The sequence below is a fragment of the Stegostoma tigrinum genome, chromosome 12, assembly GCF_030684315.1.
Source record: "Stegostoma tigrinum isolate sSteTig4 chromosome 12, sSteTig4.hap1, whole genome shotgun sequence".
NCBI lineage: Eukaryota > Metazoa > Chordata > Chondrichthyes > Orectolobiformes > Stegostomatidae > Stegostoma > Stegostoma tigrinum.
Window position 1 is genome coordinate 71,529,183 of NC_081365.1, and position 27,029 is coordinate 71,556,211.

Consider the following 27,029-nt stretch of genomic DNA (forward strand, 5'->3'; position numbering starts at 1 on the left):
TTAAAAGCACCAAATGTCTGAAATATTGATCTTTTTTCTTTGCAATGAATCCCTAGACAACTACAAACGTAACCGAAAAGGCAAATAGAAAAGTTACCTTTATTTCAAGAGTGTTGTAATACAAAAATGTTGCTGTCGTTCTGAACTTTGGTCAGCCACCATTGTGGTGGCTCAGTGGTTAGTACTGCTGCCTCACATCACCAGGAATCCAGGTTTGATTCCAGCCTCAGACTGTCTGTGTAGTTTGCACATTCTCCCTGTGTCTGCATGGGTTTCCTCCAGTTTCCTCCCACAGTCCAAAGATGTGTGGGTTAGGTGGATTGGCCATGTTGAATTGTGCAGCCTAGGTGGGTCAACCATGGGAAATGCAGGGTGGGCTGCCCTTCAGAGGGTTGATGTGGAGTTGATGGGCCGATTTGCCTGCTTTCACACTATAGGGGCTCTATGAGTACTATAGTAAGTTTTGGAAACATGTCAGTGGGCTATAATTAATTACATTAACAAAATCAAGTGAAATCAGGGAGCACATTTTCCAAAAGATGGTGGAGATCTGTAATTCTCTCTGAAAAAAGGCATTGAAATCCAGTTAAAGTTTTATTTCTTTTTAAAACTCAGATTGATACATTTTATTTGAAGGAAACAGTATTAAGCAATATGGAACAAAAACAGGGAAATATAAGTATGGATCAGTCATCACCTAAGAAAATGACTCTAAGCACAGTTAGCCTATGCATGTTGGGATGGCATAAAATATGGAACTTTGATCACTGGATTCCTTTGGGTGAGTTTACAGCTAGAACTTATATGGGCTGAGAAAGAACCAAAATACTAAACAAATGTCTACAGAGATCACCTGACCCAAACAGATTGTCCAAATTTCATAAAACCAAAGACAGTCAGGCCCCATGAGAAGTGTAAAAACATCTCTTTCTCCTGTTTGGATTTACACGATTGAGAATCTTCACATGCTGGAGATGGGGAAAAATAATGCAGAGAACAAAGAATCTTTAAAAATAACTGCAATATTACGATTGCTGATTACATCAATTAACCAACCATGGTCTCAATTTAAGATCTTAAGCCTTGACGATGCCTAAACTGTACATAAAGAAAAATTCATTTGTATTGGATACAATCTACTGTTAACTTTGTTTGAGTGTAAAAGACAGCATAAAGGAGATAACAAAAGGATCCCAAATGCCAGCACAATATGAATACACAGGTAATAAACTTACTCTTTCTTTAACTCAAGAAAACCTTGAGATTGCTTACGGTAAAAATTGTTGATGTTTTAACTAGAGAGTATGTTACAGTTTTTTGTTAACATGGGCGTGGGGGTTGGGAAGAGGAGAAAAAAGGGAGAGAAAAATGTATGAATCCGACAGCTAGTTTGGCCCTGTACAACTAGTCCCTATCAAAATTTAAAATCAGACTGTGCCAAATATACTCAGAGATAGCAAGAACTGCAGATGCTAGAGTCAGAGAAAACAGTGCGGAGCTGAAGGAACACAGCAGGTCAGGCAGCATCAGAGGAGCAGGAAAGTTGACATTTCAGATTGGGACCCTTCTTCAGAATTCTGAACGTGCCGTATTCCTCCAGCTCAATACTGTGTTGTGCCAAACATACAAACATTTTAATTATTCTTGATTGCTGGTAATCCACAGTGATGGAACTTCTAACATTTTAAAAAGCTGAGGAAATTAATAAAGAGTATTTTAACAGAACCACAGAATGGAGATAGGGGTTATGCTTTTTACTTCTACAGACTGAATTATGTAGAAACCACCACTTCATTTATTGATACACTAAGATTGGATAATCTACTGGGAACATATGTAAATATTACACTGTTATAATAAATCTAAGTATTCCTGAAATGATTTCTCAAATAATAGACAGTGATAAATTAGTAAAACATTTATTAAACACAAGTACCCAGAATCAATTTTAGTTTGCATATGCACCATACTGATAGAATAGTAAAGTACATTCCTAATAATATGCCCGCTGTGTTCATTGATAAAAATACCCAGACCATAAAAAATAACATTACATTCATTTTGGTGAAACAAGTAGAGAGAAAAGTTGCAACATTATTTTTTACAGAAATAGATATGCATCACTGTGTGCACGCATGTACATCGGGAATATTCAATTCAAGTGGTAGTTTAGAAAACTGATGATTATTATTCATAGAAGACACTTAATTCTATTGGATCCTATGTTGATCATCAGTACAAAGATAAAATAAATCTGAAAGGACAGACCACTATTCAGTTACAACAGTCTCCAGTCATGTAGACACAGTATAAACAGCTAAAACGTGTCCACCTGATGACAATTAGAATCACAATTGTTGTAACTTTGAAAATGAATCGAAAACTGATAATCTTTTAATTCATTAAAATACTCAAAAATGTTTGAAATGATATTGATGACACTGTGGTTTATTGTACCTTGTTAGTGAAAGATATCTGGTCCTAGAGATCTCAGATGCATCTCCAACATGGTTGATGTTGCACCTGCAGATTCAGCACTGATATTTCACTCTAGTTACAGCATCTTATATTTGCAGAAATTCTGCTACGTACTGCCACAGCTCTGCGATAGTGCTTTTACGCCCAAATGAAAATGTATCTATAATCTCACTATGATACAACAAGTCAGTGAGTGTGGTCATCTGACTTTTCAAAGTCTCCAAGCTCTGTATTACCTCACAATGACAGAATGCCATGATAAAAAGTAGGAGGAAAACAACAGAAACTGCAAGGACTCTACCTGACTTTTTGGTGGGAGTTTTAAATCTGAAGGTGCAAGTTTCTGTAGGTAGAGTAACTTTATCAACATCTTTCAGCCTCACCCTATCCCAATGGCTGGTATTGAAATTTTTCATTACAGGATGCACCTCTCCATCAGAGCAGGAATATGGGGTTTCCCTTACAATTTTCATTTTATTGCGAAACTCTTGCATCTGTTGTAGAAATAAGACTGGATCAGACTCATTCTTAAATGTCTCTGCCAAGGCAAAAGCCCTTTTCTGTTCTTCCAGAATCATCTTCAATTTATTTATTTCTGGATCATAGGCCTGCATTACCACCAGCTTCATGGTTTCAAAATCGGAAAGAATCTCATTCTTTTTCTGTTCTAGTGTATGCTGCAACTTAGTAAAATATTCTATCACCTTTTTTGCATCCTTGCTTATTAACTGCAGGGACTTTTTCTTGTCACTTTCTAATTTCTCAAGACATGACTGAACATCAGCAGAACACCAGGTTTCTAAGCCTTGGAAAAGTCCATCAAAAGCTTCTCTCTCCTCTTTGTAGGCATCCTTGATAGCACAGAAGGAATGTCCTTCATGATCTCCCATGGTAGCACAAAATCCACAGATTAATTGAAGGTCTGTTGAGCAAAAGATATTCAGTGGTTGTCCACTATGCTTCTTGCAGATTGGAACTTTAGGTATGATCCGAATTCTGTTGTACTTCTCTATTATTCCCCTCAGTGAATAATTCACTTGCAAATTGCTAATTCCCATGGCAGGGCTTTCTTTGCGACAGGTTGGACATTTGAAAGGGACTTTGCATTGCAGACCTCTCCCATTTCCTTCCAAGATGCCTTCTAAACATCGCTTGCAGAAATTGTGAGAACAAGGGAGAACCCGTGGATCTTCAAATAAACAACAACAGATGGGACAGGTCAATTCTTCTTCAAACAATTCCATTGTGTTCTATTTAAGGAAAACAGAAAACAATTAAAATTATAAAATATACTAAATATAAATTCAAAATTATTACAAATAATTGGCTAGTTGGTATTGGAACCAACCTTAAGTGGAATAACAAGTTTGAAGCAAGATAAATTGTTGAGAAATACCATGAACTTATACTCTCCTGATGACCACCTGATCTCAGCCAGCCGTTAGTATGAACATAAACAATAGACAAAGAGACAGAAAACAGTTCACGGGTAGGTCAAACCATTTCATTCTTCTAAAAATGAATTTGAGGACAAATAATAGACAGCATATGACTAGCTTGGCTTTAGCTGGGATAGAATATGGCATCCCTGAGAGAAAAGACAGAACTTTATTAATCAATAATGAATATTATGAAAACCATGTAGAAGTATTGGAAAGGTTGCAAAGAAGAGTTAAGGATTATGCCAAAGTTGCAATGTTATTAACTATCAGGAAATGATGAATGGGAAGTTAAAAAAAATGACAAACAGTAAAGTTTAAAATTCTTAACTATTTTGTTAGAAAAGACATAGGAATCAGGAGTCAGGTCGGTTTTTCTCTAAACCTGCTTCCCATTGGAATATGATTAATTTCAAGATTTTCATATAGGTTACTCCTTAAACTGACATAATTTGACAGGGAAACTGTCTCTAAGAGTGGTGAGTAGGCTTTTGAAGGTGGAGGTGTAATCTGATGCCTGTTTTTGAGGAAGCACCACAGCAGGGACAAATGATTAACTGGAGGTCAGCTACTTTCTAGATACAGAATGCAGCCAGGCCTCCACTACATTGAAAGAGGAGTCTCCATACAACCACATTTAAATATATCCCGAAGATAACGAATTACTGAAGTAACTCATTCAGTAAAAGACAGCCTTATGATAGGCCACTTCAGAGACAAGAGACATGTTGGTTTGTGACTCATGTCACATCTAGGCCAGATCAGGTAAAGATGGCAGATTTCCTTCCATAATGTACATTATTCTCCAAAGTGAACAGTTCTTTCCATGAGTTCCATCTAATTCATGTGGCCTGGATTCAAAACAAAAACCAAGGAAGGAAATTAATGCAATTAAAGTTAATTAAATTCTTGGACAAAGATAAACAAAAAATTTTTTTAAAAAAATAGTGCAAAACAGAAGACTGGGTGGACCAAAGGTAAACTGTAAAGGCAAGAATATAATTTAATAATTCAAGTTTTTTTTAAACAATCTAACAATAAGAATTGTAAAGAAATCTATAAGTTAAGCAAGATGAAGTACTTGTCACAATAAAGACACTATTAAGACACCAATGTGAAAACAGCAATAAGACCACCTTCAGTTTCTTTGCTCAATTATTTCCTTACATAGATTCACAGAATCCCTACAATGCAAAAAGAGGCCATTCAGCCCACTGAGTCTGCACTGCATCTCCGAAGAGCAACCAACCCAGACCCTATCCCTGTAACCCCACATTTATCGTGGCTAATCCACCTAGCCTGTACATCCCCGGACACTACAGGGTGATTTAGCACGGCAAATGCATCCAGCCTATACATCTTTAGAATGCGAGAGGAAACCTAAGCATCCAATGGAAACTGATGTAGACACAAGAAGAATATGCAAACTCCACATAGAGTCACCAAAGATCGGAATCAAACCCAGATCCCTGGTGCTGAGAGGCAGCAGTGCTAATTACTTTACCACTATGCCAATCTTTCTGTCATAATGTCGTATCAAAAAATGAGAATTTAAAAACGGAAGTGAAAATGCTGTGGCTCGAGTGAATGCAATTTCAAGAATTTTAGCTGTTTAAATCTAAAGGGTGAGAAGTTATCTAGATTAGGCACTGATCACAACATTAATCTGAAGACCAAACTGGTTCTATAACAACTAAAATCAAGACAAAAAAAAAAGTGCATGGGAAAATTCCATTTGAAATGCCAGTCTGAGAATATACAGGGTTTTGTAACTTTGTAGCAGAATGTCCCTTGAAATAATACTGCAGCACAGTGCACTTAAAAGCAGTAAAATGTGTCACATAGTCCTTTACTGTGCACACAGGCACCACAAAAGCAAAAACTGCAGATGTCATAAGTGTGATAAGAAAAAAGGCTGGAAAAACTCAGCACGTCAGATAACATTGTTGGACAGAAACAGAATCAACTTTTTTTTGTTCTGACACAAGGTCATCAACCTAAAAAGAGATTTTAAAGTTTTTTTTAATCCAGTGGAAGCAAGGATGAGACAAGAGGAATAAAAAGGTCTGTGTTAGGGTGGAGCACCACAGTGAATAAATAACAAAATTTCATGACAAAACAGCCAGAGTGATAATGAATATGAATTGAAGAAACTAAGATGGTGTCAATTACAATATGGGGATGTAAAGAAAATTATTAAATCCAACCTAATAAAACAAAGGGTAAGACACAAAAGCAACTGAATAATAGGGAGGCAATGGTTATGAGCAAAAGTTGTTGATCTTAACAGTGCCCAGAAGGCTGTAGAGTAAAGAATTGAAGGATAAGGTGCAGTCCCTCGAGGCTGCATTCAGCTTCACCGGAACACTACAGGTGGACGGGCAGAATGGAGATGTTCTTCAAAGTGGTCAACCAGTCAACATTTCATCTTCCCAGTGTAGAAGAGACCACATCATGAGCAGGAAATACAGAATATTAAATTTAGAGTAGTGCAAATAAACCGCTATTTCACTTGGGAGCGTTTGGAACCCTGAGACAGTGCAAAGGAAGGAAGTGAAACAGCAGTGTTGCATCACCTTTCTGTGCAAGTGTAGGAGATGGAGGGATGGGAGATGTTTGAGGTGTAGACTACAGAGTTGGGGAGGGAACAATCCTTACGGAATGCTGAAAGGGAAAGGCAGAGGAACGTGCATTTTGTCATGCCATCATGCTGGCGCTGGTGATAAGATGGAGGATAATCTATCAAATTCTGAGTAGATCAAAAGGAAGGCGAGGACAAGCGGAACCTTATCACAGTCTGAGAATGGAATAAGGTTGAGATAGAGTTGAGAGACAATAGACAATAGGTGCTGGAGGAGGCCATTCAACCCTTCGAGCCAGCACCACCATTAATTATGATCATGGCTGATCATCCACAATCAGTATCCTGTTCCTGCCGCATCCCCATAACCCTTGATTCCACCATCTTTAAGAGCTCTATCCATCTCTTTCTTGAAACTATCCAGAGAGTTGGCCTCCACTGACTTCTGGGGCATAGCATTCCATATATCCACCACTCTCTGGGTGAAGAAGTTTCTCCTCAACTCTGTTCTAAAATGGCCTACCCCTTATTTTTAAACTGTGTCCTCTGGTTCTGGACTCACCCATCAGCGAAAGCATGCTTCCTGCCTCCAGAGTGTCCAATCCCTTAATAATCTTATACGTCTCAATCAGATCCCCTCTCATCCTCCTAAACTCAAGTGTATACAAGCCCAGTCGCACCAATCTTTCAACATATGATAGTACCGCCATTCCGGGAATTGACCTCGTGAACCTACGCTGCACTCCCTCAATAGCCAGAATGTCCTTCCTCAAATTTGGAGACCAAAACTGCACACAATACTCCAGGTGCGCTCTCACCAGGGCCCTGTACAGCTGCAGAAGCACCTCTTTGCTCCTACACTGAATTCCTCTTGTTATGAAGGCCAGCATGCTATTAACTTTCTTCACTGCCTGCTGTACCTGTATGCTTGCTTTCATTGACTGATGTACAAGAACACCCAGATCTTGTTGTACTTTCCCTTTACCTAACTTGACTCCATTTAGATAGTAATCTGCCTTCCTGTTCTTGCCACCAAAGTGGATAACCACACATTTATCCACATTAAACTGCATCTGCCATGCATCCGTCCGCTCACCTGGCCTGCCCAAGTCACCCTGTATTCTCATAACATCCTCCTCACATTTCACACTGCCACCCAGCTTTGTGTCATCAGCAAATTTGCTAATGTTACTTTTAATGCCTTCATCTATATCATTAATGTATATTGTAAACAGCTGCGGTCCCAGCACCAAACCTTGTGGTACCCCACTGGTCACTGCCTGCCATTCCGAAAGGGACCCGTTTATCACCACTCTTTGCTTCCTGTCAGCCAGCCAATTTTTAGTCCAACTCAGTATTTTGCCCCCAATACCATGTGCCCTAATTTTGTTCACCAATCTCCTATGCGGGACTTTATCAAAAGGTGTGGATTGGAAATACTGGGAGGTGCCAAACAGAGTTGAAATCTCTGGATGAGGAAGGCAGCAGAAGTGCTGCTGTGGAAAGCAGCATCATCAGAATAGCTGCAAGAGGAAAGGAACAGCAGGGAGAAGAGAGTAGTGTCTTTGACAGGAAGCAACACATGAGAAAATTAGTTGAGGTAGCTGTGGGAGTCAGCAGATTTGTAATGAACATTGACTATCTCGCAATCTCCTGAAATGGACAAAGAAGCCAAGGATGGAACAGGAAGATTGATGATGTATTGGACAGAAAAGAGAGGAAACTGGAAACAAATGCAATGAAACTTTCCAGCTCATTGCAGGAGCACCAATACAGTCAGTGCACTGGAAACAGAGATGAAGCTCGGTCAAGGAATGTTTAAAAGGAGCACCTTACAGGAGGAAGAAGAGAAAGCAGAGAGGGAGGAAGAATAGGACCTTGGCAACTAAAGGTACAGCTAGCAAACAGCGGACTGATTAAATGTAATGATGCTCAAGACAGCAGGTTATTGAAAGAGAATGCAGAGGTTGGAGGGACCAAGAGATAGCAGGAATTGAAAGCAAGAAGCCGATTGAGGCTGCCCTGCCATTTAACAAGATTATGGCTGACCTGATAACCCTCAATTCCACGTTCCTAACTTTTCCCTATAATCCCCGATTCCCTTAAATGATTAAAGATCTGTTCTCAACTTTGAACATGCTTAATAAACCCAGCCTCAGCAGCCCTCTGTTCCATAGATTCACTATTCTGAGAGAAGAAATTCCTCTTCATCTCTGGTCTTAAAATCTCTGACTCTTTGTTCTGAGATTGTCACCTCTAGTCTTAGACTGTCGAAGCGGAAACAACCTTTCTGCAGCAATCATGTCAAGTCCCTCGAGAGTCTTCTTTCAATAAGATCTCATTCTTCCAACCTCCAAATAAGAGTACGTCGAACCTACTCAACGTCTCCTCATTAAAAAAAATCTCTCCATACCTGGGATTAATGTAGTGAATCTTCTCTGAACTGTCTTCAATACCAGTATATCGTTCCTTAAATAAAGGGCTCAAAATCATTCACAATATTCCAGTTGTGGTCTGACTAGAGCTTTGTGTAGTTTCAGCAAAACCTCCCTACCTTTATATTCCATTCTTTTTGAAATAAAGAGCTAAGTGGAGTGCAAATCTCATGGCTGTTTGCAAACTCCCCCATAAGACAGAGCAGAAGGAGGCCATCAAGTCTACTCCGCTATTCAAAGAGATCAAGGCTGATCTGATAATCCTCAACTCCACTTTCTTGCCTTTTCTCCACAACCTTTGATTCTCTTACGGATTAAAAATCTTGTCTACATCAGCCTTAGCTATTCTTAGTGACCCAGCCTTGACCACCCTCTGTGAAAACAAATTACTCATCTCATTTTAAATAAGCAACTGTGTCAGGGGTGGAAAGAAGTGGTCTTGGTGATAATACAGGTAAGTGACTAGAAGTTTTTCTTGGAGTGAAATATAAACGGGTGAGTGTTCCACTCCATCAGTCACTGCTTAAGATGGAAATTCACCCCATAAACTGCAGATATATTTAAAAAGTAAAACAGAATCTCCACCTCTTCCACCAATGTTCTACCTTTGCAATGTACAATCAAAGACCTACTTGTGAATCTAATACCTATTTGATACTTACTTGAATTCCAATCCAATTGAGTGCACATTTTTTCCATTATCTAGTGTCGGTTACATTCATAAACAACGAGGAATACTAGAAACAGGTTTGAAGCAAATGTACAAAGGTCAGTAAATAAAACTGGAGAACTGCAGATTTGTCACAAACCAGGACAGGAATGGAGACAATATTCCTGGCTATAATGCATTAGGAAAGATAATGAAGAAAAAAAGCCAGTGGCAGCATTGATCATATTGTTACAGCACAGAAGAAGGATGGTATACTTCGTGGTTCCAAGACAAAATCTATTTGGTTGGACTTAAGGAACAATATAGCAGCCATTAATCTTATGCACGTATATTTTAGGTTACCAAATAAAAAGGAGATTGTGAAATTTCCATGAAAATTTCTTTAAGGTGTAAGCAGTACAGATTAAACAGTCATTCATAAGTACAGAATAAAGCTCTCTCTAGCTCATTTCTCTGGACAATACCTTGACCAGAGTCAACCTGCCTGATTTAAAACTTGAGCAAAGCCTGGCAATTACTGTAAATCAATCTAACTGACACATTCTCCATGAGAACACCTATACAAAATCAGTACAATGCTCTCATATCAATTCAAAGAAAGAAAAATTTGTGCTGTATTTCTTACAAATTGTCCTGATGATTGCAAGAATGAAGTTTAAATAAAGTGAAGAAGGGGCTAGGCCCGAAACATCAGCTTTCCTGCTCCTCTGATGCTGCTTGGCCTGCTGTGTTCTTCCAGCTCTACACCTTGTTATCTCGAATTCTCCAGCATCTGCAGTTCCTACTACCTTTATTTAAAGTGTGTCTCTTTCCCAGCAATACTCATGTATAGATTAGCCCTAATGAGAGGCATCAATTATTCTAACATAGCCCAAAAGCTAAAATTCAAGAGTAAATTCACATTATTCAGATGGGTGACTGGTTCACTTCACAGTCACTACTCCAGATGGAAATTCACCCCAGAAGGCAGTCTTGCTGAGGGTAATAAGGTGAAGCAAGTGGAACATACTTCAGCAGTTGGGCATTTGGAAAACAATCATAAAATCAAGAACAAAAACAAAGTTGCTTGTAAAGCTCAGCAGGTCTGGCAGCATCCATGGAGGAAAAAACAGAGTTAACGTTTTGGGTCCAGTGACCCTTCCTCAGAGCAACTTTGTTTCTGCTCCTGATTTACAGCATCCACAGTTCTTTGGTTTTCATCATAAAATCACTTTTGAAAAAGGAAGTAGATCAAACGTGAAAATATTCAATTGGAAGGGCGGTAATTTCAAATGAGCTAAACAATCCAGGTAGATTAGAATCAAAAATTGGCAGATAAAACAGTAAATGAGTGTTGGGACAAAAACAGATATTGCTGGGGAAACCCAGGTCTGGCAGCATTTGTAGGAAGGGAGCAGAGTTAATATTTTGAGACCAGTGACTCTTCACCAAAGTTGTAAGTAGATAAAAAGAAATGGTATTTAAATTGAGATAACAAAGTGTGAAGCTGGATGAACACAGCAGGCCAAGCAGCATCTCAGGAGCACAAAAGGTGTCGTTTCGGGCCTGGACCTTTAAACTGAAGCTGAAATGGGACAGGGGTGGGAAAGAGGGAGAGCTGAGCAGATAGGTGGAGACAGAGCCTTCAGGGAGAGTTATGAAACGGATAGGCAAACCAAGATTATGGATAGCAGACCAGGACAGATGAAAAGCTGAATAAGTGATAACAAGAGCTGAGAGTGAGAAAATGGGTTAGCTGTGCTGAATGCAACCCATACAATGTGATAATAGGCCAGGAGTACTTTCAAAGGAGTACAATGCTAAAAGCAACCCATGTCATAAAAAGAACAAAACTGAAGTTGCCGGAAAAGCTCAGCAGGTCTGGCAGCATCTGTGAAGGAGAAAACAGAGTTACCGTTTCGGGTCCAGTGACCCTTCCATATCATAAAAGGACTGGGTGTGCAGTGGGTAAAAAATATGGAAGATGGAATCAGGCTGTAAAGTTATTGAACTCGATATGGAGTCCTAGACACTGCAAGGCCCCCAGGTGGAAAATGGGATGTTGTTCTTCAAGCCTGTGCTAAGGCTCACTGGAGTCTGTGACAAAAATGTTGGCGTGGGAGCATGTTTGGGGGGCAGGTGACTGGACACTCAGAGTCATTTTGCAGTAGAGCTTAGGTGTGGTGCAAAGCTGTTACACAGATGGCGTTTTATCTCCCCAGTGTAAAGGAGGCCACGTGGTGAGCAGTGAATTCGGTCGAGTAGATTGAATGCAGTGCCGGTAAATCACTGCTTCACCACGTCTGGGGCTTTAGATGGTCAGGAGGGAGGAGGTGAACAGGCAGGTATTCCATCTTCTGTGATTGCATGGGCTGGAACCTTGAGAGTGTGTGGAAATGTGGGAATGGATGAGGAGGGTCCTGAAAGGAACAGTCCCCGCGGAATGCTAACAAGAAAGGGGAGGGGAATTTGTGTCTAGTCATGGCATCCTGTTGGAGGTCACAGAAATAGAGGCTTACAATTCTTCGGAGGCAGACTGGCGGCGCTGCTAAGTGAGGACCAGAAGCACCCTATCACTGTTGTGGGAAGTAAAGGAGGGCTAAGGGCAGAAATGAGAGAGATTGGGCAAATATGGATAAGGGCCTTGTCGACCATGGTGGCAGGTAATTCTCGGTTGAGGAAAATGGTGAACACTTCCGAGGAGCCCTGAAGAAATTGGCATATTCAGAAAAGATACAACCGAGACGGAAGAACTGGGAGAATGGAATGGAGTCCTTACAGGAAGTAGAGTGTGAGGATGTATAATCGAGTTAATTGCAGGAGTCAGTGGGTTTGTAGTGTATATTGGTGATCGGCCTATCCCCAGAAATAAGAACACATGTTGAGGAAAGGAAGGGAGGAGTCAGAGACAGACCAGATGACAGCAAAGTGAAAGTTAGAAATAAAATTGCTAACTTTTTCCAATTCCAGACAAGAGAGGGAAACAGCACTGATCAGTGTACTGGACCAAGAGTTGTAGGCACAAATAGCCACACATTTGGCCTGAAGAAAGTTTCCTCACACTCCCACACAATTGCAGAAGAATGTAATATCTGGCTGTTTATCTCCTTCCGCCTCACTGTTGAAAGCCCCAAAGATACCTTCCAGGTGAAGCATTAATTTACCTACACTTCATTCAATCTAGTCAACTGAACTCACTGCTCACAATGTGCTCTACACTGGGGAGATGAAAGAGAGACTGGGTTACCGTTTTGCACAATACTTAAGCTCTGTCCGCAAAAGTGACCCTGAGCTTCTGGTTGCCTGCCACTTCAACACATCATCGTGTTCCCATTCCAACATTTGCCATACAGACCTGCTACAGTATTCCAGCTTGTCTCAGCACAAGGTTGAAGAGCAACATCTCATTTTCCACTTGGGATCCCTTCGGCCTCTACGGCTCAATATCAAGTTCAATATCTGTACAGCCTGATTTCATCCTTCCGTGTTTTTTGCCCACTCCACATCTGATCCTGTTATAATGTGGATAATAAAATGTGAGGCTGGATGAACACAGCAGGCCAAGCAGCATCTCAGGAGCACAAAAGCTGACGTTTCAGGCCTAGACCCTTCATCTTGGAATTCTCCAGCATCTGCAGTTCCCATTATCTCTGTTATAATGTGGGTTGCTTTTGGCACAGTCACCCATTTTCTCACTCCTAGCTTTTATTATCTCTTATTTAGCTCTTCTTCTGTGGTGGCCACAATGCTGCCAGACCTGCTGAATTTCTCCAACAGTTTCTGTTTTTGTTTCAGATCTTCAACATCCACAGTTCTGTGTTATATTTTCATGAGTAATGGGAGCCTTTCAAGGTGGATTACAGCGAAGGTATTTTCAGATCAAGGAAAGGGAGCACACAAAAAGCCAAAGCTCTCAGGATCACCAGAGCCTTTGAGATTACAATGAAACAGAAAAAGATGTGTGATAAATGTCAGGTTCATAATCCAGTAGAAGGCCATGCTGCATTCAGAAAGTACAAGAGGAACTGAAAATGAAAGAAAGGACAAAGAGACTGCATGAAAATATAATAGAAGGTAACAGAAATGGGAACCTGAAAATATAAATAATAAAGAATGCAGTCAAAGGAAGGGAGGCGCTGATTAGCAATAAAAAAGCCACGGCTGAGATTCTAGTTAAATACTTTGCAGATAAAGAAGTTTCAATATGCGTACAAACAGATTCAAGCGCAGCTTCTTCCCCACTGTTATCAGACTTTTGAACGGACCTTTCAAATGTTAATTTGATCTCTCTCTGCACCTTCTCTGCAGCTAGAACACTGTATTCTGTACACTGTTCTACTACCCTAATGCACTTTGTCCAGTACAATCCGCCTGAAAAACATGCAAAACAACACTTTTCACTGTAACTCGGTACATATGACAACAATTAATCAAACTCAAAGTTTAAAAGTTGAGGACGCTGTTAATGTTACAACAGACAAGGTGGGAGTATAGAAATTGGACAGGATTTAAAAAATATATAAACAGAGGTACTTAAAAGATTGGCAGACTATGTGGGATACATCCTAATTTGCTGAGGGAGGGGTGGACATCTGTAACTTTAGATCTTCCAATCATGCTTAAGTGTTAGAGTGGTGCCAGAGGATTGCAAATGTCACAGCTGTTTAAAAACAGGGAGAGAAATAAATCAGGCAAAATACAGCCAGTCAGTCCAATGCTGATGATGCAGAGAAAGAAGAATCCAAGATAAGTTTAATTCTCATTGGGAAAAGTAAGGATGAATAAAATGACAGCCAACTCAGCAAACCGTGTTTGATTTACTAAATTCTTTGGTGAGGGGTTGAGTGAAGATAATTCAATTTATGTTGGGTATATATATTTTCAAAAAGGGATTTGATTAAATACCACACACACTTACTGAAAAAAAGACAAGCCTTATATTTCTAAAGCTGCTTTCTATTACAAGTAACTGTATTTGAAGTGTACTGTAGGAAATGCATCAAAATTGGGTCACTTCCTCATTCATTGATCTAGTTTCAAAGCAGCAGTGACAAGATGGACACAAACGTGACTCACAGTAACCAGGCAGAAGCAATGAACAATTTGTTTAAAATGCAGGGACTAATACACTGGAGTCCCCAGTGGTTGGTATTATGTCAACCACTCTTTTTCATAGAGCCGCTTCAGTGTGGAAGCAGGCCATTCTGCCCATTGAGTTCACACTGACCCTCCCAAAGAGCATCCCACTCGGACCGAGCCCCTACCTTATCCCTGCATTTCTCGCGCTAGACACTGTAGACAATTTCCCATGGCCAATCCACCTAACCTGCACATCTTTGGACTGTGGGAGGAAACGAAGAGACGGGAAAAACAGGAGAACACAGTTCTGTGTAGTCACAGGGCAAATAGGCTGACAAGCGGCAAGTGGCATTCGGGCCACACAAATGCCAGACTATGACCATCATCAATAACAGCCAACTAACCACCATCCCTTGACATTCAATGGTGCTACCATCACTAAATCCCCCATTATCAACATTACGGGGGTTATCATTGACCAGAAACTCAGCTGGATTCACCACATGAACACAGTGGCTACAAGTGCAGCTCAGAAGCTGGGAATACTGCAACAAGTAACTCACCTCTTGACTCCCCAAAGCCTGTCCATCATCTACAAGGCACAAGTCAGGAGTGTGATAGAATACTCCCCACTTGCCTGGATGAGTGCAGCCCCAACGACACTCAAGAAGCTTGACACTATCCAGGTCAAAGTGGCTCGCTTGATTGATACCACATCCACAACCATCCACTCTGTCCACCACCAACGCTCAGTAGTACACACATAAGATGCACTGCAGAAATTCACCAAAGGTCCTCGGACAGCACCTTCCAAATCCACGACCACTTCTATCGAGAAGGACAAGGGCAGCAGACATATGGGAATGTCACCACCTCCAAGTTCCCCTCCAAGCCACTCACCATCCTGACTTGGAAATATATCGCCGTTCCTTCACTATCACTGGGTCAAAATTCTGGAATTCCCTCCCTTAAGGCATTGTGGATCAACCCACAGCAGGTGGACTGCAGCAGTTCAAGAAGGCAGCTCACCGCCACCTTCTCAAGGGCAACTCAGGACAAACAATAAATTCTGGCCCAGCCAGGGACACCCACATCCTACAAATGAATAGCAAAAAACATCAAAGCAGCAAAGTGGTAAGAGATACTTTTTGGGCATGAAGAATGAAGGGAAATAGTGTAAATCCAAATGTTACAGTTTTAATAGGTATGTAAAATCAGATGCTTAGATGTTATCTACACTAATTTGTCAAGTTGGCAGACCTAGTTGGTAGGCTATTAAAGAAGTATATAATGTTAATGTCAGAAATTTATACATTTTATAAATGGCTTTAAAAACAGAATGCACAGAGTGCAAAAACAAGAAACCCTCACTAAATCGTAATAAACAACCGGTTAGGCCCAGGCGAACTCATGACATCAGATTCTGGTTTCCTTTACCAAGTACGTTCAAAAGGCATTAGAGAAAAGTTTTGAATAAATGGTACTGCAGATGTAGGAAGAACACAAGTTACACTGATAGTTTAAAAGAAAAACTGGGGCTTTTCTCCTTAAGAGCAGAGATGTTTATGGCAGGATATGATAGTGAAATTCAAAATCATAACATGTTCTGATAAAGACGAAAAATTGCTTTTAGTGGCAGAATGGTCAGTACCTAGAGGGCACAACATTAAGCTCGGCTGCAAAGGAACCAGAGGAAAGATAAGAATTGCATGTGAAGTTGTGATTTGGAATTTAGCGCTGGGAAGGGCGCTGAAGCAGATTCAATAATAACTTTCATCGGGAACTGGATAAATACTTGAAGGGAAGAAAGTTGTAATGACATGGACAAGCTAAGGAAATGGGACAAATTAGAATGAGCTATCAAAGAAATGATGGGCTAAATAGTCTCCTTATGTGTCAGTGAAATAATACTGATTATTTCCATCTACCACTAAAAATTAGGCTAGGTATTCTGTCCACTGACTATAAATGATTAGTAATATAATGCTGTACCTTTAAAACATCAGAGTCAAGTATATATAGACTAGCTGTAAACACAACCTGTTTCTGACATCATACACATTTAACAAAGGTGCTAGATTACTAGCAGTTTATAGGCTTCCAAATCAAACCTTCATAGAGCCTTTATAAAGGAAAAAGTAATCATTTTCAATAATACCACTTCTAAAATATGTGAGAAAGGGGTGCTTAAAAGATTGACAGACTATATGGCATAGATCCTAATTTGCTGAGGAAAGGATGGTTATCTGTAGCTTTAGATCTTCCAATTCTGCTTAAGTGCAAGAGTGCTTTCAGAGGATTGCAAATGCCACGTCTGCTTAAAAACAGGGAGGAAAGTAAACCCACCAGTTGCAAAAAGTTACAAACAAAATGATGACCAGATTGAACTTAGCCAACAAAACTGGGGAAGAATAAGATGATGTTATTGCTAATTCATCAATTCTTATTAAATTCCCTGCTGACGAATCTTGAAGCCTACACAATAAATAACATCAAAAATACTGATACACAATTCAAATACTTGATGTATCATTTACAGCATTTTAGAATCAATCCACTCTAGTTTCCATGCGAACATGTATTCGTTCCTCCTCTAGAAAATCTGATCACATGAAAGCTGAATGGATAGGTCGGCACCAAACTAAGTTAAAAACTACAACTCCAACACATGATTGTACTCTTGAAAATAGGTGAAAGATTTGAAGATCACTTAGAACTCATAGGAGAGGTCACCTGATGCACAGAGCCATAGTATACATGAGTCAGGCTTCCTAGCTCCTTGAAAACATTAGCTTGGATTATCTGATATGAATCATGGAATCCGTACAGTGAAAAAAGGGGCCATTCATTCCATCCAGTCTGAACAGCATTCCACGCAGACCCACCCTATCCCTGTAAACCTGCATGGGGTTTTAACACAGATAATAAAGTGTGGAAGAACACAGCAGGCACAGCAGCATCTTAGGAGCACAAAAGCTGATGTTTCGGGCCTGGGGTTTTACGACAGTTAACTTACCTAACCCCTCATCTCTGGATATTACACGGCAATCTGGCATGGCTAAGCCACCTAACATGCACATCTTTGGACTATGGGAGGAAACCAGAACACCCAGAGAAAACCCAGGCAGACACGGCAAAATTGTGCAAACTCCCACACAGACCGACAGTCACTCGAAACTGGAATCAAACCTAAGTTCCTGGTGCTAACAGGCAGCAGTGCTAACCACTGAGCCACCCAGCTGCCCCCAACAGCTGCAATGATGTTCTAATGTATTTGACATATGTACTTGCTTGTGTAAAATAGCTTACCTTCAGGGATGGAAATCTGCTTTCCTTACCTAGTCTTGTCTACATGTGGTTCCACATCCACAACCCATATAGTTGATTCTTAACTTTACTCTGAAATGACCCACCAATTCCTTCAGTTGTATCTATCTAAAAAGTTTAAAAGGGAACAATATGGGACCATCAACATTGATGGCCGAACCAAAAACAACAGGGAACTCTGCCTTGTCAACGCTGCTTATCTAAATGACATGGTCAGAAGGATACTGGTATTCTTGAAGTACACGATCTAAGCAGCAAAAATAAATCAGATTCCAAGAAAAGGTCAAGGAAACTGAAGAGAACTGACATAAGATCCAAGCAAAAATAATCATGAAGAATGTTTCCTAAAGTAGTCAAGGGAAATTATTACTTCAAGCGCCAGGAAGCAAAATTTTTTTTTAAAACGGGAAGTGCTTAACATACAATCAATTGTAAGCGCAGACTAGAAACGCTGGGATTGATCTTCTGAGAGCCAAGAAATCTAATGGAAGATTTAATCGAGATGTTCAAAATCATGAAAAATTTTGACTAAAACCAAGAAGAGAAAGTGTCTCCATTAGCAAGAAGGCTGGTAATCAGATGTCACGGTTTTAAAGATGACTGGTGAAGGAACCAAACTGAAGATAAAGGATTTTTTTTAAATGAGGAAAGCATGATGATCTTTCCGAAAGATTTTAAGAAGCGAACTTAAATGTCGTCAAAAGAAAAATTGGACACACATATGAAAATAAAACGCTGTAGTTCTACAAGGAAGAGGGCAGATGAGTGGAGTGATTTATTTTCAAAGAGGAGACCAGTACAGTCTGATTCAATTATTCTAAAATGAGTAAAATCTGGAAACAACTATTCCATCTAAGGAACAAGACAGTGAAAACGAGAAATCAACGAAGGATATTGAAGCAGGCAGTATTAAAAGCCTTGAGGCACAATTCATACAGTTCCTTGAGAAAGAGAATTTGAAGGGATTACAGTGAAATGGATCTGAGAGAGTGAGATGACTTGTAGATCCAATGGTCAATGCACCTGCTGATAAATCATAAGCTATTTGAACATAAACTACCATTGCATTTTTCGTTATAATAGTTTGTGAAATTATTGAGTTTAGCACTTCACACAGCTGTGAATTGAGGTGGCATTCTTTACACACCCAAAATATCACTTTGACCTTTCAAATAAGGAACTTGTACTAATAAGACGAAGATGAAATCATTTCCCATAAACATATTGTTTCTCTGTGTGGGTTGTTAAAATGATGGTAAGCAACTAATTGCACACAATGCAGCTAAAAAAAGGGGACCTGATGATATTGACAATTTCTATGTATAATCATCTTGCAACCATTCAGTTTAATTTAGCTTGTCCCTCCAATAAACCAACTTTCTATTGTATCATCTAGTTGCAATCATAATGTTTGAAATTTTTACCCCAACAAAGTCCAATAAGTTATTTCAAACATCCATATTTGGTAAAAAAAAACAAGTTCTTCCTGATATTGGTTTTACATTTTTGAAAAATCTTGCATTATATAGCGCATTACTTAGGATGTCCCAAAGAAATGTACAGCTAATGATGCACTTGTAAAATATTTAAAATGTAGCAAATTCTGCAGACAATTTGCACACAATTTTATTTTACATTCACTCATGGGGCATTGACGTTGCTGGCTAACCAGCATTTATTGCCTATACCTAGATGCCTTTGAGAAGGTGGTGGTGAGCTGCTTTTTTGAACTGCGGCAGATCTTGTGCCCTAAAGTGACCCACAACGCCCTTAGGTACGGAATTGGAGGAATTTGACCCAGTGACAGTGAAGGAATGGTGATATATTTCCAAGCCTGGGTGGTAAAGTGCCTTGGAGCAGAACTTGCAGGTGGTGGTGTCCCCCTGTATCTACTGCTCTTGTTCTTCCAGGCGTAAGTGGTCATAGATTTGGAAGCTGATGGCCAAGGGTCTTTGGTGAACTTCCGCAGTGCATCTTGTAGATAGTGTATACTGCTGCAACTCAGTGTCAGTGGTGGAATGCTAGTGGAAATGGTGCCAATCAACCAGGCTGCTTTGTCCTGGAGGGTGTCAAACTTCTTGAGTGTTGTTGGAGCTGCATTCATCCAGGCAAGTGGGGAGTATTCCGTCACACTCCTGACTTGTAGCAGGTGGACAGGCTATGGTGCATCTGAAGGCAAGTTACTTGCCATAGTATTCCTACCCTTAAACCTAGTGGCTATAGAGCATGTCAATGTGGTAGGTGCAATTGAGCTTCTGGTGGATGTTGGTAGTTAGGGATTCAGTGATAGTAACACTGTCGAATGTCAAAAGGCAGTGATTAGATTATATGTTATTGGAGATGGTCATTGCCTAGCAATTGTGTGGTGCGAATGTTACTTGAAAATTGTCAGCCCAAGCTGGATACTGTCCAGATCTTTTTGCATTTGAACACAGGTTTGCTTCTGTATCTTAGGAGTGAATAGTGCTGAACACTGTTCATTGATGATTGAACATCCCCATTTCTAGTCTTATGATGGAGGGAAGGTCATTGATGAAGCAGCTGAAGATGATTCTTCCTAGGATACAACCCTGAGGGACTCCTGCAGAGATGTCCTTGAGTGGAGACGAAAGACCTCCAACAATCACAACCATCTTCCAGTGTGTCAGGTATGACTACAACCATTGCAGAGCTTTCCCCTTAGGGAGGGAATCGGAGGATTTTGATCCAGCAACAATGAAGGAACAGCAATATATTTCCAAAACAGAACGCTGACTGGCCTGGAGGGAACTTGCAGGTGGTGATGCTCCCATGTATCTGCCATTCTTATCCTTCTCCTTCTAGATGGAAGTGGTCAAGGATTTGGAAGGTGATATCTATGGATCTTTGGTGATAACCATCGATTCCAGTTTTGCTAGGATTCCTTGATGTCACACTCAGTCAAATGTAGCCTTGATGTCAAGAGCTGTCACTCTCCCTCACCTCAGGAATTCAGCTCTTTTGTCCATGTTTGAAGCAAGGCTGTAATGAGGTCAAGAACTGAGTGACCCTGGCAGAACCCGAACTGGGCATCACTGAGTAGGTTATTGCTGAGCAGGTGCTGCTTGATAGCACTGTCGATGACACCTTCCATCACTTTACTGATGGTCGAGTGGAAACTGATGTGGCAGTAATTGGCAATGTTGGATTTGTCTTGCTTTTTTATGTACAGGACATAGCTGGGGCAATTTTATATTGGTGGGTAGATGCCAGCGCTAGAAGAGCTTGGCTAGGGGAGTGCCAAGTTCTGGAGCACAAGTCTTTAGTTTTATTGCCAAAACGCTGTCAGGGCTATAGCTTTTGGAGTATCCAGTGCCTCCAACCATTTCTTGATATCACATGGAGTGAATTAAATTGGCTAAAGACTGGCATCTGTAATCCTGGGAGCCGCTGGAGAAAGCAAAGATGGATCATTCACTTGGCACTTCTGCCTGAAGGTTGCTGCACTGATGTGTTTGGCTTTTCCATCACTGAGGATGGGATATTTGTGGAGACTCCTCATCCAGTGAGTTCCACCACAGTTCATGACTGGATGCGGCAGGCCTACGGAGCTTAGACCCGATCCAGTGCGACAGTTATGGGATTATTTAGCTCTGTCCACCACTTGCTGCTTATGTTGTTGAGAACATGAGTGACCTGTTTTGACACCTTATGTTTAAGTATGTCTGTTGCTGCTCTTGGCACATCCTGCACTTTCCATTGAATAGGGTTTATCTTCAACATAGCTGACTGAGGTAAATGCCTGGGCCACAAGATTGTGCTCGAGTTGTTGATGGTCCACAGCGCCTCACGGCTGCGCAGACTTGAGTTGCTAGATCTGTCCAATTTAGCGCATGATAATGCCACACAACATGACTGGAAGGTATTCTCACAATGCAGGGATGCATTTGCAACTGGCAGATCGATTAGGAGGAGGTCAAGTATATTTTCCCCTCTTGTTGGCTCCCTCACCACCTGCCGCAGACCCAGTATAGCTGCTATCCAACCATGCTGCTGCTGCCAAACCTTCGTGGAGTCAACGTTGAGTACTTCCAGGGAACTCCCTTTCGACTGTATACCACTGTCCTTCCATCCTGCTGTTGAGACAGGACATAGCCAGGGACAGTGTCTGGGACGTTGTCAGGTATGATTCCATGAATATGACTGTGTTGCTTGGTGCTTGACTAGTCCGTGAGACAGCTCTCCAATTTTTGGCACGAGCCCCAGTAGTTAGTAAGGAGGACTCTGCAGGGCCAAAAGGGCTGTTTCTGTCATTGTCCTTTCCAGTGCCCAGGTTGATGCCAGGTGACCTGTCTGATTTTATCTCTTTGCTGAGACTTCATAGCGATTTGTACAACTTTCTGAAGAGGGGTCTCAGCCCGAAACGTCAGCTCTCGTGCTTCTCTGATGCTGCTTGGCCTGCTGTGTTCATCCAGCTCTACGCCTTGTTATCTTGTACAACTAAACAGTTTGCTAGGCCATTTCAGAGGGCTGCTGAGAGTCAACCACGTTGCTATGGGTCTGCAGAGTGAGTCAGACGGGTTTTTCCAACAATTGAACATTAGCTGAGCTTGTGGATTAAATAGGTCTAGCAAGAATAGCACCAGGCCATGTCCTCCCCATTTCACATTTCCGTGATGATTACAAATAACTTTGTTTTCTTCCTTAAAACGGTGCCGGCACTCCTATTATATTTTCCCATTTTACTTTTAAGCAGTATTCTGGAACAACTGTGCATGCTGCATTTAATATTGATGCATTTTAGCTAATGTCTTTTTATACTTTTTGTTTCGCACATTGGCTGGAATTTCTCTCATCTTTCCTCTTAGCTCATTCCTTATAAACTTGGAATCAGTGTCTAGATAAACAGCGTCAAACCATAACCAAAGGCACTGACTTTCAATTCATATGCCTATGAAAATATCCCAAAGCACCACTCAAAGAACAAGAAGTTCTCTTGGGTCCCAGTCAACATTCCTCCCATAACCAATAACATAACTAGTTCTTCTCACTTGGTTGATCTCAGCAGATAAACCAGCTGCCATATCTGCTTAGACTGCACTTCAAAAGCAATGATTTAGAAGAGCTTTAAGACGTTGCAGAACTGTGACACAGACAAGAGTGTGCCATTTTTCTTTGGTTTCGTTTGCTAACATCCTTGTGATGTGCATTGAAGTGCCTCACCACTGGAGGGGAAAAAAATTCTTCCCTCCCTCCCCTCTTTTTGAGATTACAGACTGAAGATTTCTCAAACAAGACACTGCAGTCCACTTTGCCCCTCGGAAGAGTAACAACTATTATCCTTCAACTTGCAGTCAGGACAATGATTTACATTTTTAAAGTGCTATATAAATGCAAACTGTCAAAAAGGGGAAAATAAAACACCTGAGCAGCCAAGCCACATAGCTGTGAACATATCAACTCCAAAGTCTTGATATCCTTAGTCAACACAAACCTATCAATGTCAATCCTAAAAACCACAAATCACCTGTATCGATGGCCTTTTAATGGAGAGTGTCCCAGATTTCCCTCTTACAAAAAAAAAAGTGTTTCCTGATTTCAATCCTAAAATGCCTGGCTCTCATTTATATTCCCTTTTAAAAACATCAGTTTTTACTGTTTTGCCTCATCGAATCATTTTACTTTAAGCATCTTGATCAGATCACTTCTCAGTCTTCAATACCAAAGGAAATTCAAACTGCGCAGCCTAAATTGTGTAGCCCATCTTCAAGACTTAGCCCTTTAACCTTTGGTACAAATAATACCTAAGCAATGTTCTGAAGGAAATATTGTGTTCGGGTGTATTCAGATATTATTTTATCCTCGAACAAAATCTTGGTCAAGCCTTTGAATATCATGTCCAGTTGAGGTCGCTGACATGATGGTGTATCATATTGAGGCTCTGATACTGTGAACAGGAAACTTCCTAGACTAATACTCAATATAGTTATCTAGATAGATTAAGCTAAGACTTTACAGTATACGTAGACCTAAGGTGCTCTGTTTGAGGTATACAAGTGATTGAAGAATAGATTGGTTCCAGCTGAAAAGTTAGATCTCGAGAGACGGTTTGCTTGAATCTTTGGAACTCTTGCCATTTTGTACGGTGGATTTGCTCAATTGCTTCAAATGAGAACTAGGCCTATTCCTGGCTCTACCGTTTACCACCTACAAATGGGAACCACTTTAGGGCCAGAGGGATCTCTTAGATAAAACCAGATTTCCTGGAGAGTTGGAGATTCATTTTCTGGATATTCTCATTCCCCTACCCAACACCCATCCAGGAAACTGTAATTCATAATTTGCCTGTAAGCAATCAATTTGTGACATATTGCAAACTTCAATTGGGGAGAACTTTGGAACCAGAAGTCCAGTCGCTTGATCCTCCCGGACAGCTAACTCTAAAATAATGATACAATAGTAAATGTGACAATGGAAATCATGCGTGTTGTAGGTTTTGCATTTTGTCAAGTAGCTCAGTAGATAAATGCATCTTTTGGTGTGATCCTTGTCATACAGGAAATCTCCTAGGTGAGATGGTCAGTGCTTTGTCAGCTATAATCAACCAAGGAAGCAGCCAGGCATTACGAAGAAAATTCAGAATTTTGGTGTTTGGGGTTAAGCGGAGAAAAGTTAGCAAGCGATCTGCTTCTACGCTCTTTGTAAACGATCACTGGTGCATGTAAATGTGATTCAAGAACATGGTCACCCTCAGTTGTAAGGGTCCCATAGTCAATCAACCTTCCAAGTTGAACAACTAGGTCTTTATTTTAAAATGATAATACAATGAACTACAGAGCTTCACAACACATGCACTGGGAGTCCAGTGTAAGTTGCTGCTTTTTGAAATCACAGGGAGAATAAAGTAAGGGAATCAAGAGGGATGAAGAACAAAATACAGCAATGGGCACATCAATATCTGGCATTGTAAACAGCTCACAGCGTATACATCAGGACATTTACTAGAAGACAGTAAGGGTGATCAACAAACAGTTACTATGCATGTCTACATACTTACTAACTTTTTGAACTGTAACTAGTTTGTTTTATTCCCCTTCTTGTGAAAATGATTAAACAGGGACAGTTTAGAAAATCATTCCTTAATGAAAACAAATTTCTACGGATGCTGGAAATCCAAAATAAAAACCAAATGCTGGAAAAAAAACACAAACATCTGTGTCAAGGGAGAAATAGAGTTAACACTTCAGATCTGTGACCATTCACCTGAACTGGGAAAGTTAGGAATGTACTAGATTTTGAGCAAGGGCTGAGTGGAACAAGAACAAAAACAAAAGGTCGATCTTTGATTGGGTGGAAATGAGAAGAGATTCACTGAGAGCTAGTGCTTCAGGGTCAGAGGAATTGGAGGCTGAGTAAGAAAAATAAAGCATGATGTGCCTGCAGCAGGGGCACTGTAGCTAAAAGCAAAGCAATGAAAGAAAGCATATAGTAGAAACAAATGGAGAACAGAGTTTACGGTATTAAATTATTGAACTTAATAGAGTTCAGAGGGCTGTAAAGAATCTAATCAAACATGTCTATGACTTTGTAACATTACAATAAATCCTCAATATTGATTTGCATCCACACTCACAACTAGTTGCTGCTTCTGACGGAGGTAAACTTGTGGATCAGTGGAGAAAGGCATGGTGGACCATAGTTAGCAACTGAACAATTTGCCGAAATTCACTGTCCAAATCAAGTATACTGCCCACCTTGCACTGGAGGTTACATAGGAAAGGGATGATTACCACAGTCTATAAGACCATGTCCGCAGCTGATATACCAGTCATAAGTTAGATAAGATTTTTAGCCACTGTTAAAAAAGAAATAAAACAGAAATTGCTGGGAAAGCTCAGCAGGTCTGGTAGCATCTGTGAAGGAAAAAAAAAGGTGACCCTTCCTCAGAAAAATGCTGGGGCAGCTTTAAGGGTATGGTCTACAATACATACCCTGATCTTAATAACCAAAATACAACTAGTAAAGGGAATATATCAATACATCACACACCCCCACACCCAATTTTTGCCAATAGCTAAACCGCAAGATGACATCAAAATGAGTGTTTGGTTCCAACTTATTATAAATATAATTTTGATTCCATTATCCACCATCGACATCGCAATAATGAATCATGACATAAGTCACAATATCTGTCTCAATCCAAAGTGGTATTTATATTTGGAGGTATAAAAAGTAAAAACTCTATCTGTTTCATAGTATTTGCTGATCGATCTGCTCATTTTTGTGCTAAAAATATGGAATCAACCAGTTACTTGCAAAGTAAACGGTTGCAGCAAATTTATTTTTCAGTTACCAGATCATCTGGAATGGTAGGCGTCAGATGTTTTAAAATCAGGTTTGGCTCCTCTAACCACCAAATGCACGTTTGTCTCCGAGCGAATGCCGTTGGCCTTAACAGCACTTAGCAAACCGTTACACCCTTGTTGAATCAGGCCCCGAAATTCAGAAGCCGAGTTGAACAGTTCGGCTGCGCTCCCCACCCTTTGAACTGTCAAGCCCACGGTTCATAATCCTGCACTACAGGCATTTATTTATTTTACAAGTGTCCTAATCATAACCCGTTTTCTGTTCCTAGATTGTCAGTTATTCCTTTGCTTGCTGGACACTTGGCAGCGTCTAACCAGCGAGCAAACGCCAACCTCCCCAACCGGGAACAGCGCTGCGCCCTGATACAATGGAGTTTCATTCTCTCTACTCCAACTTCCTGGTTTGACTGCGAGCCCCCGTCTGGATGGCAGGAGAAGTGTCGGCCACATTCCCCTCACCCATCTTTAGCGGTTGTTTTTGTAAAAGCAGACAAGGTTACAAATAACATATACTGCAAATGAAACAGCGGAAACCAACGTTTCCTGCACTTTTATTGAATACATGCTTACCCCAAACGGTGCATTTGCTGTCTTCTCTCCTGTCACCGGATCACCACAGGTTTGCGACGCGCCAGTGTGTCGCTTTGTTGTTCAGTACAACGGCTGCACTGAGCAAGCGTCAAAATGTTCAAGTGCACACGAAGCAACACTCTA

At 40.6% G+C, this 27,029-nt stretch overlaps 1 protein-coding gene across 2 annotated transcripts; it reads right to left on the minus strand.

Annotated features, from left to right (window-relative positions):
- Positions 1-1,081: 1,081 nt before the first annotated feature.
- On the minus strand, positions 1,082-27,029 carry trim13 (tripartite motif containing 13). 2 transcript variants are annotated; one of them, XM_048540636.2, is made up of 2 exons: positions 26,886-27,029; positions 1,082-3,667 (listed from the first exon to the last, which is right to left on the minus strand). In XM_048540636.2, the coding sequence occupies exon 2, from the start codon at positions 3,534-3,536 to the stop codon at positions 2,565-2,567; it is 972 nt and encodes a 323-aa protein (XP_048396593.1). In that variant the 5' UTR covers positions 3,537-3,667; positions 26,886-27,029; the 3' UTR covers positions 1,082-2,564. The 2 variants fall into 2 exon arrangements, with proteins under 2 accessions (XP_048396593.1, XP_048396592.1); XM_048540635.2 differs by having other exon boundaries at positions 1,084-3,728.

Coding starts and splice junctions, on each gene's coding strand:
- trim13 (XM_048540635.2), bottom strand. CDS start 3,722: ATGGAATTGTTTGAAGAAGAATTGACCTGTCCCATCTGTTGTTGTTTA.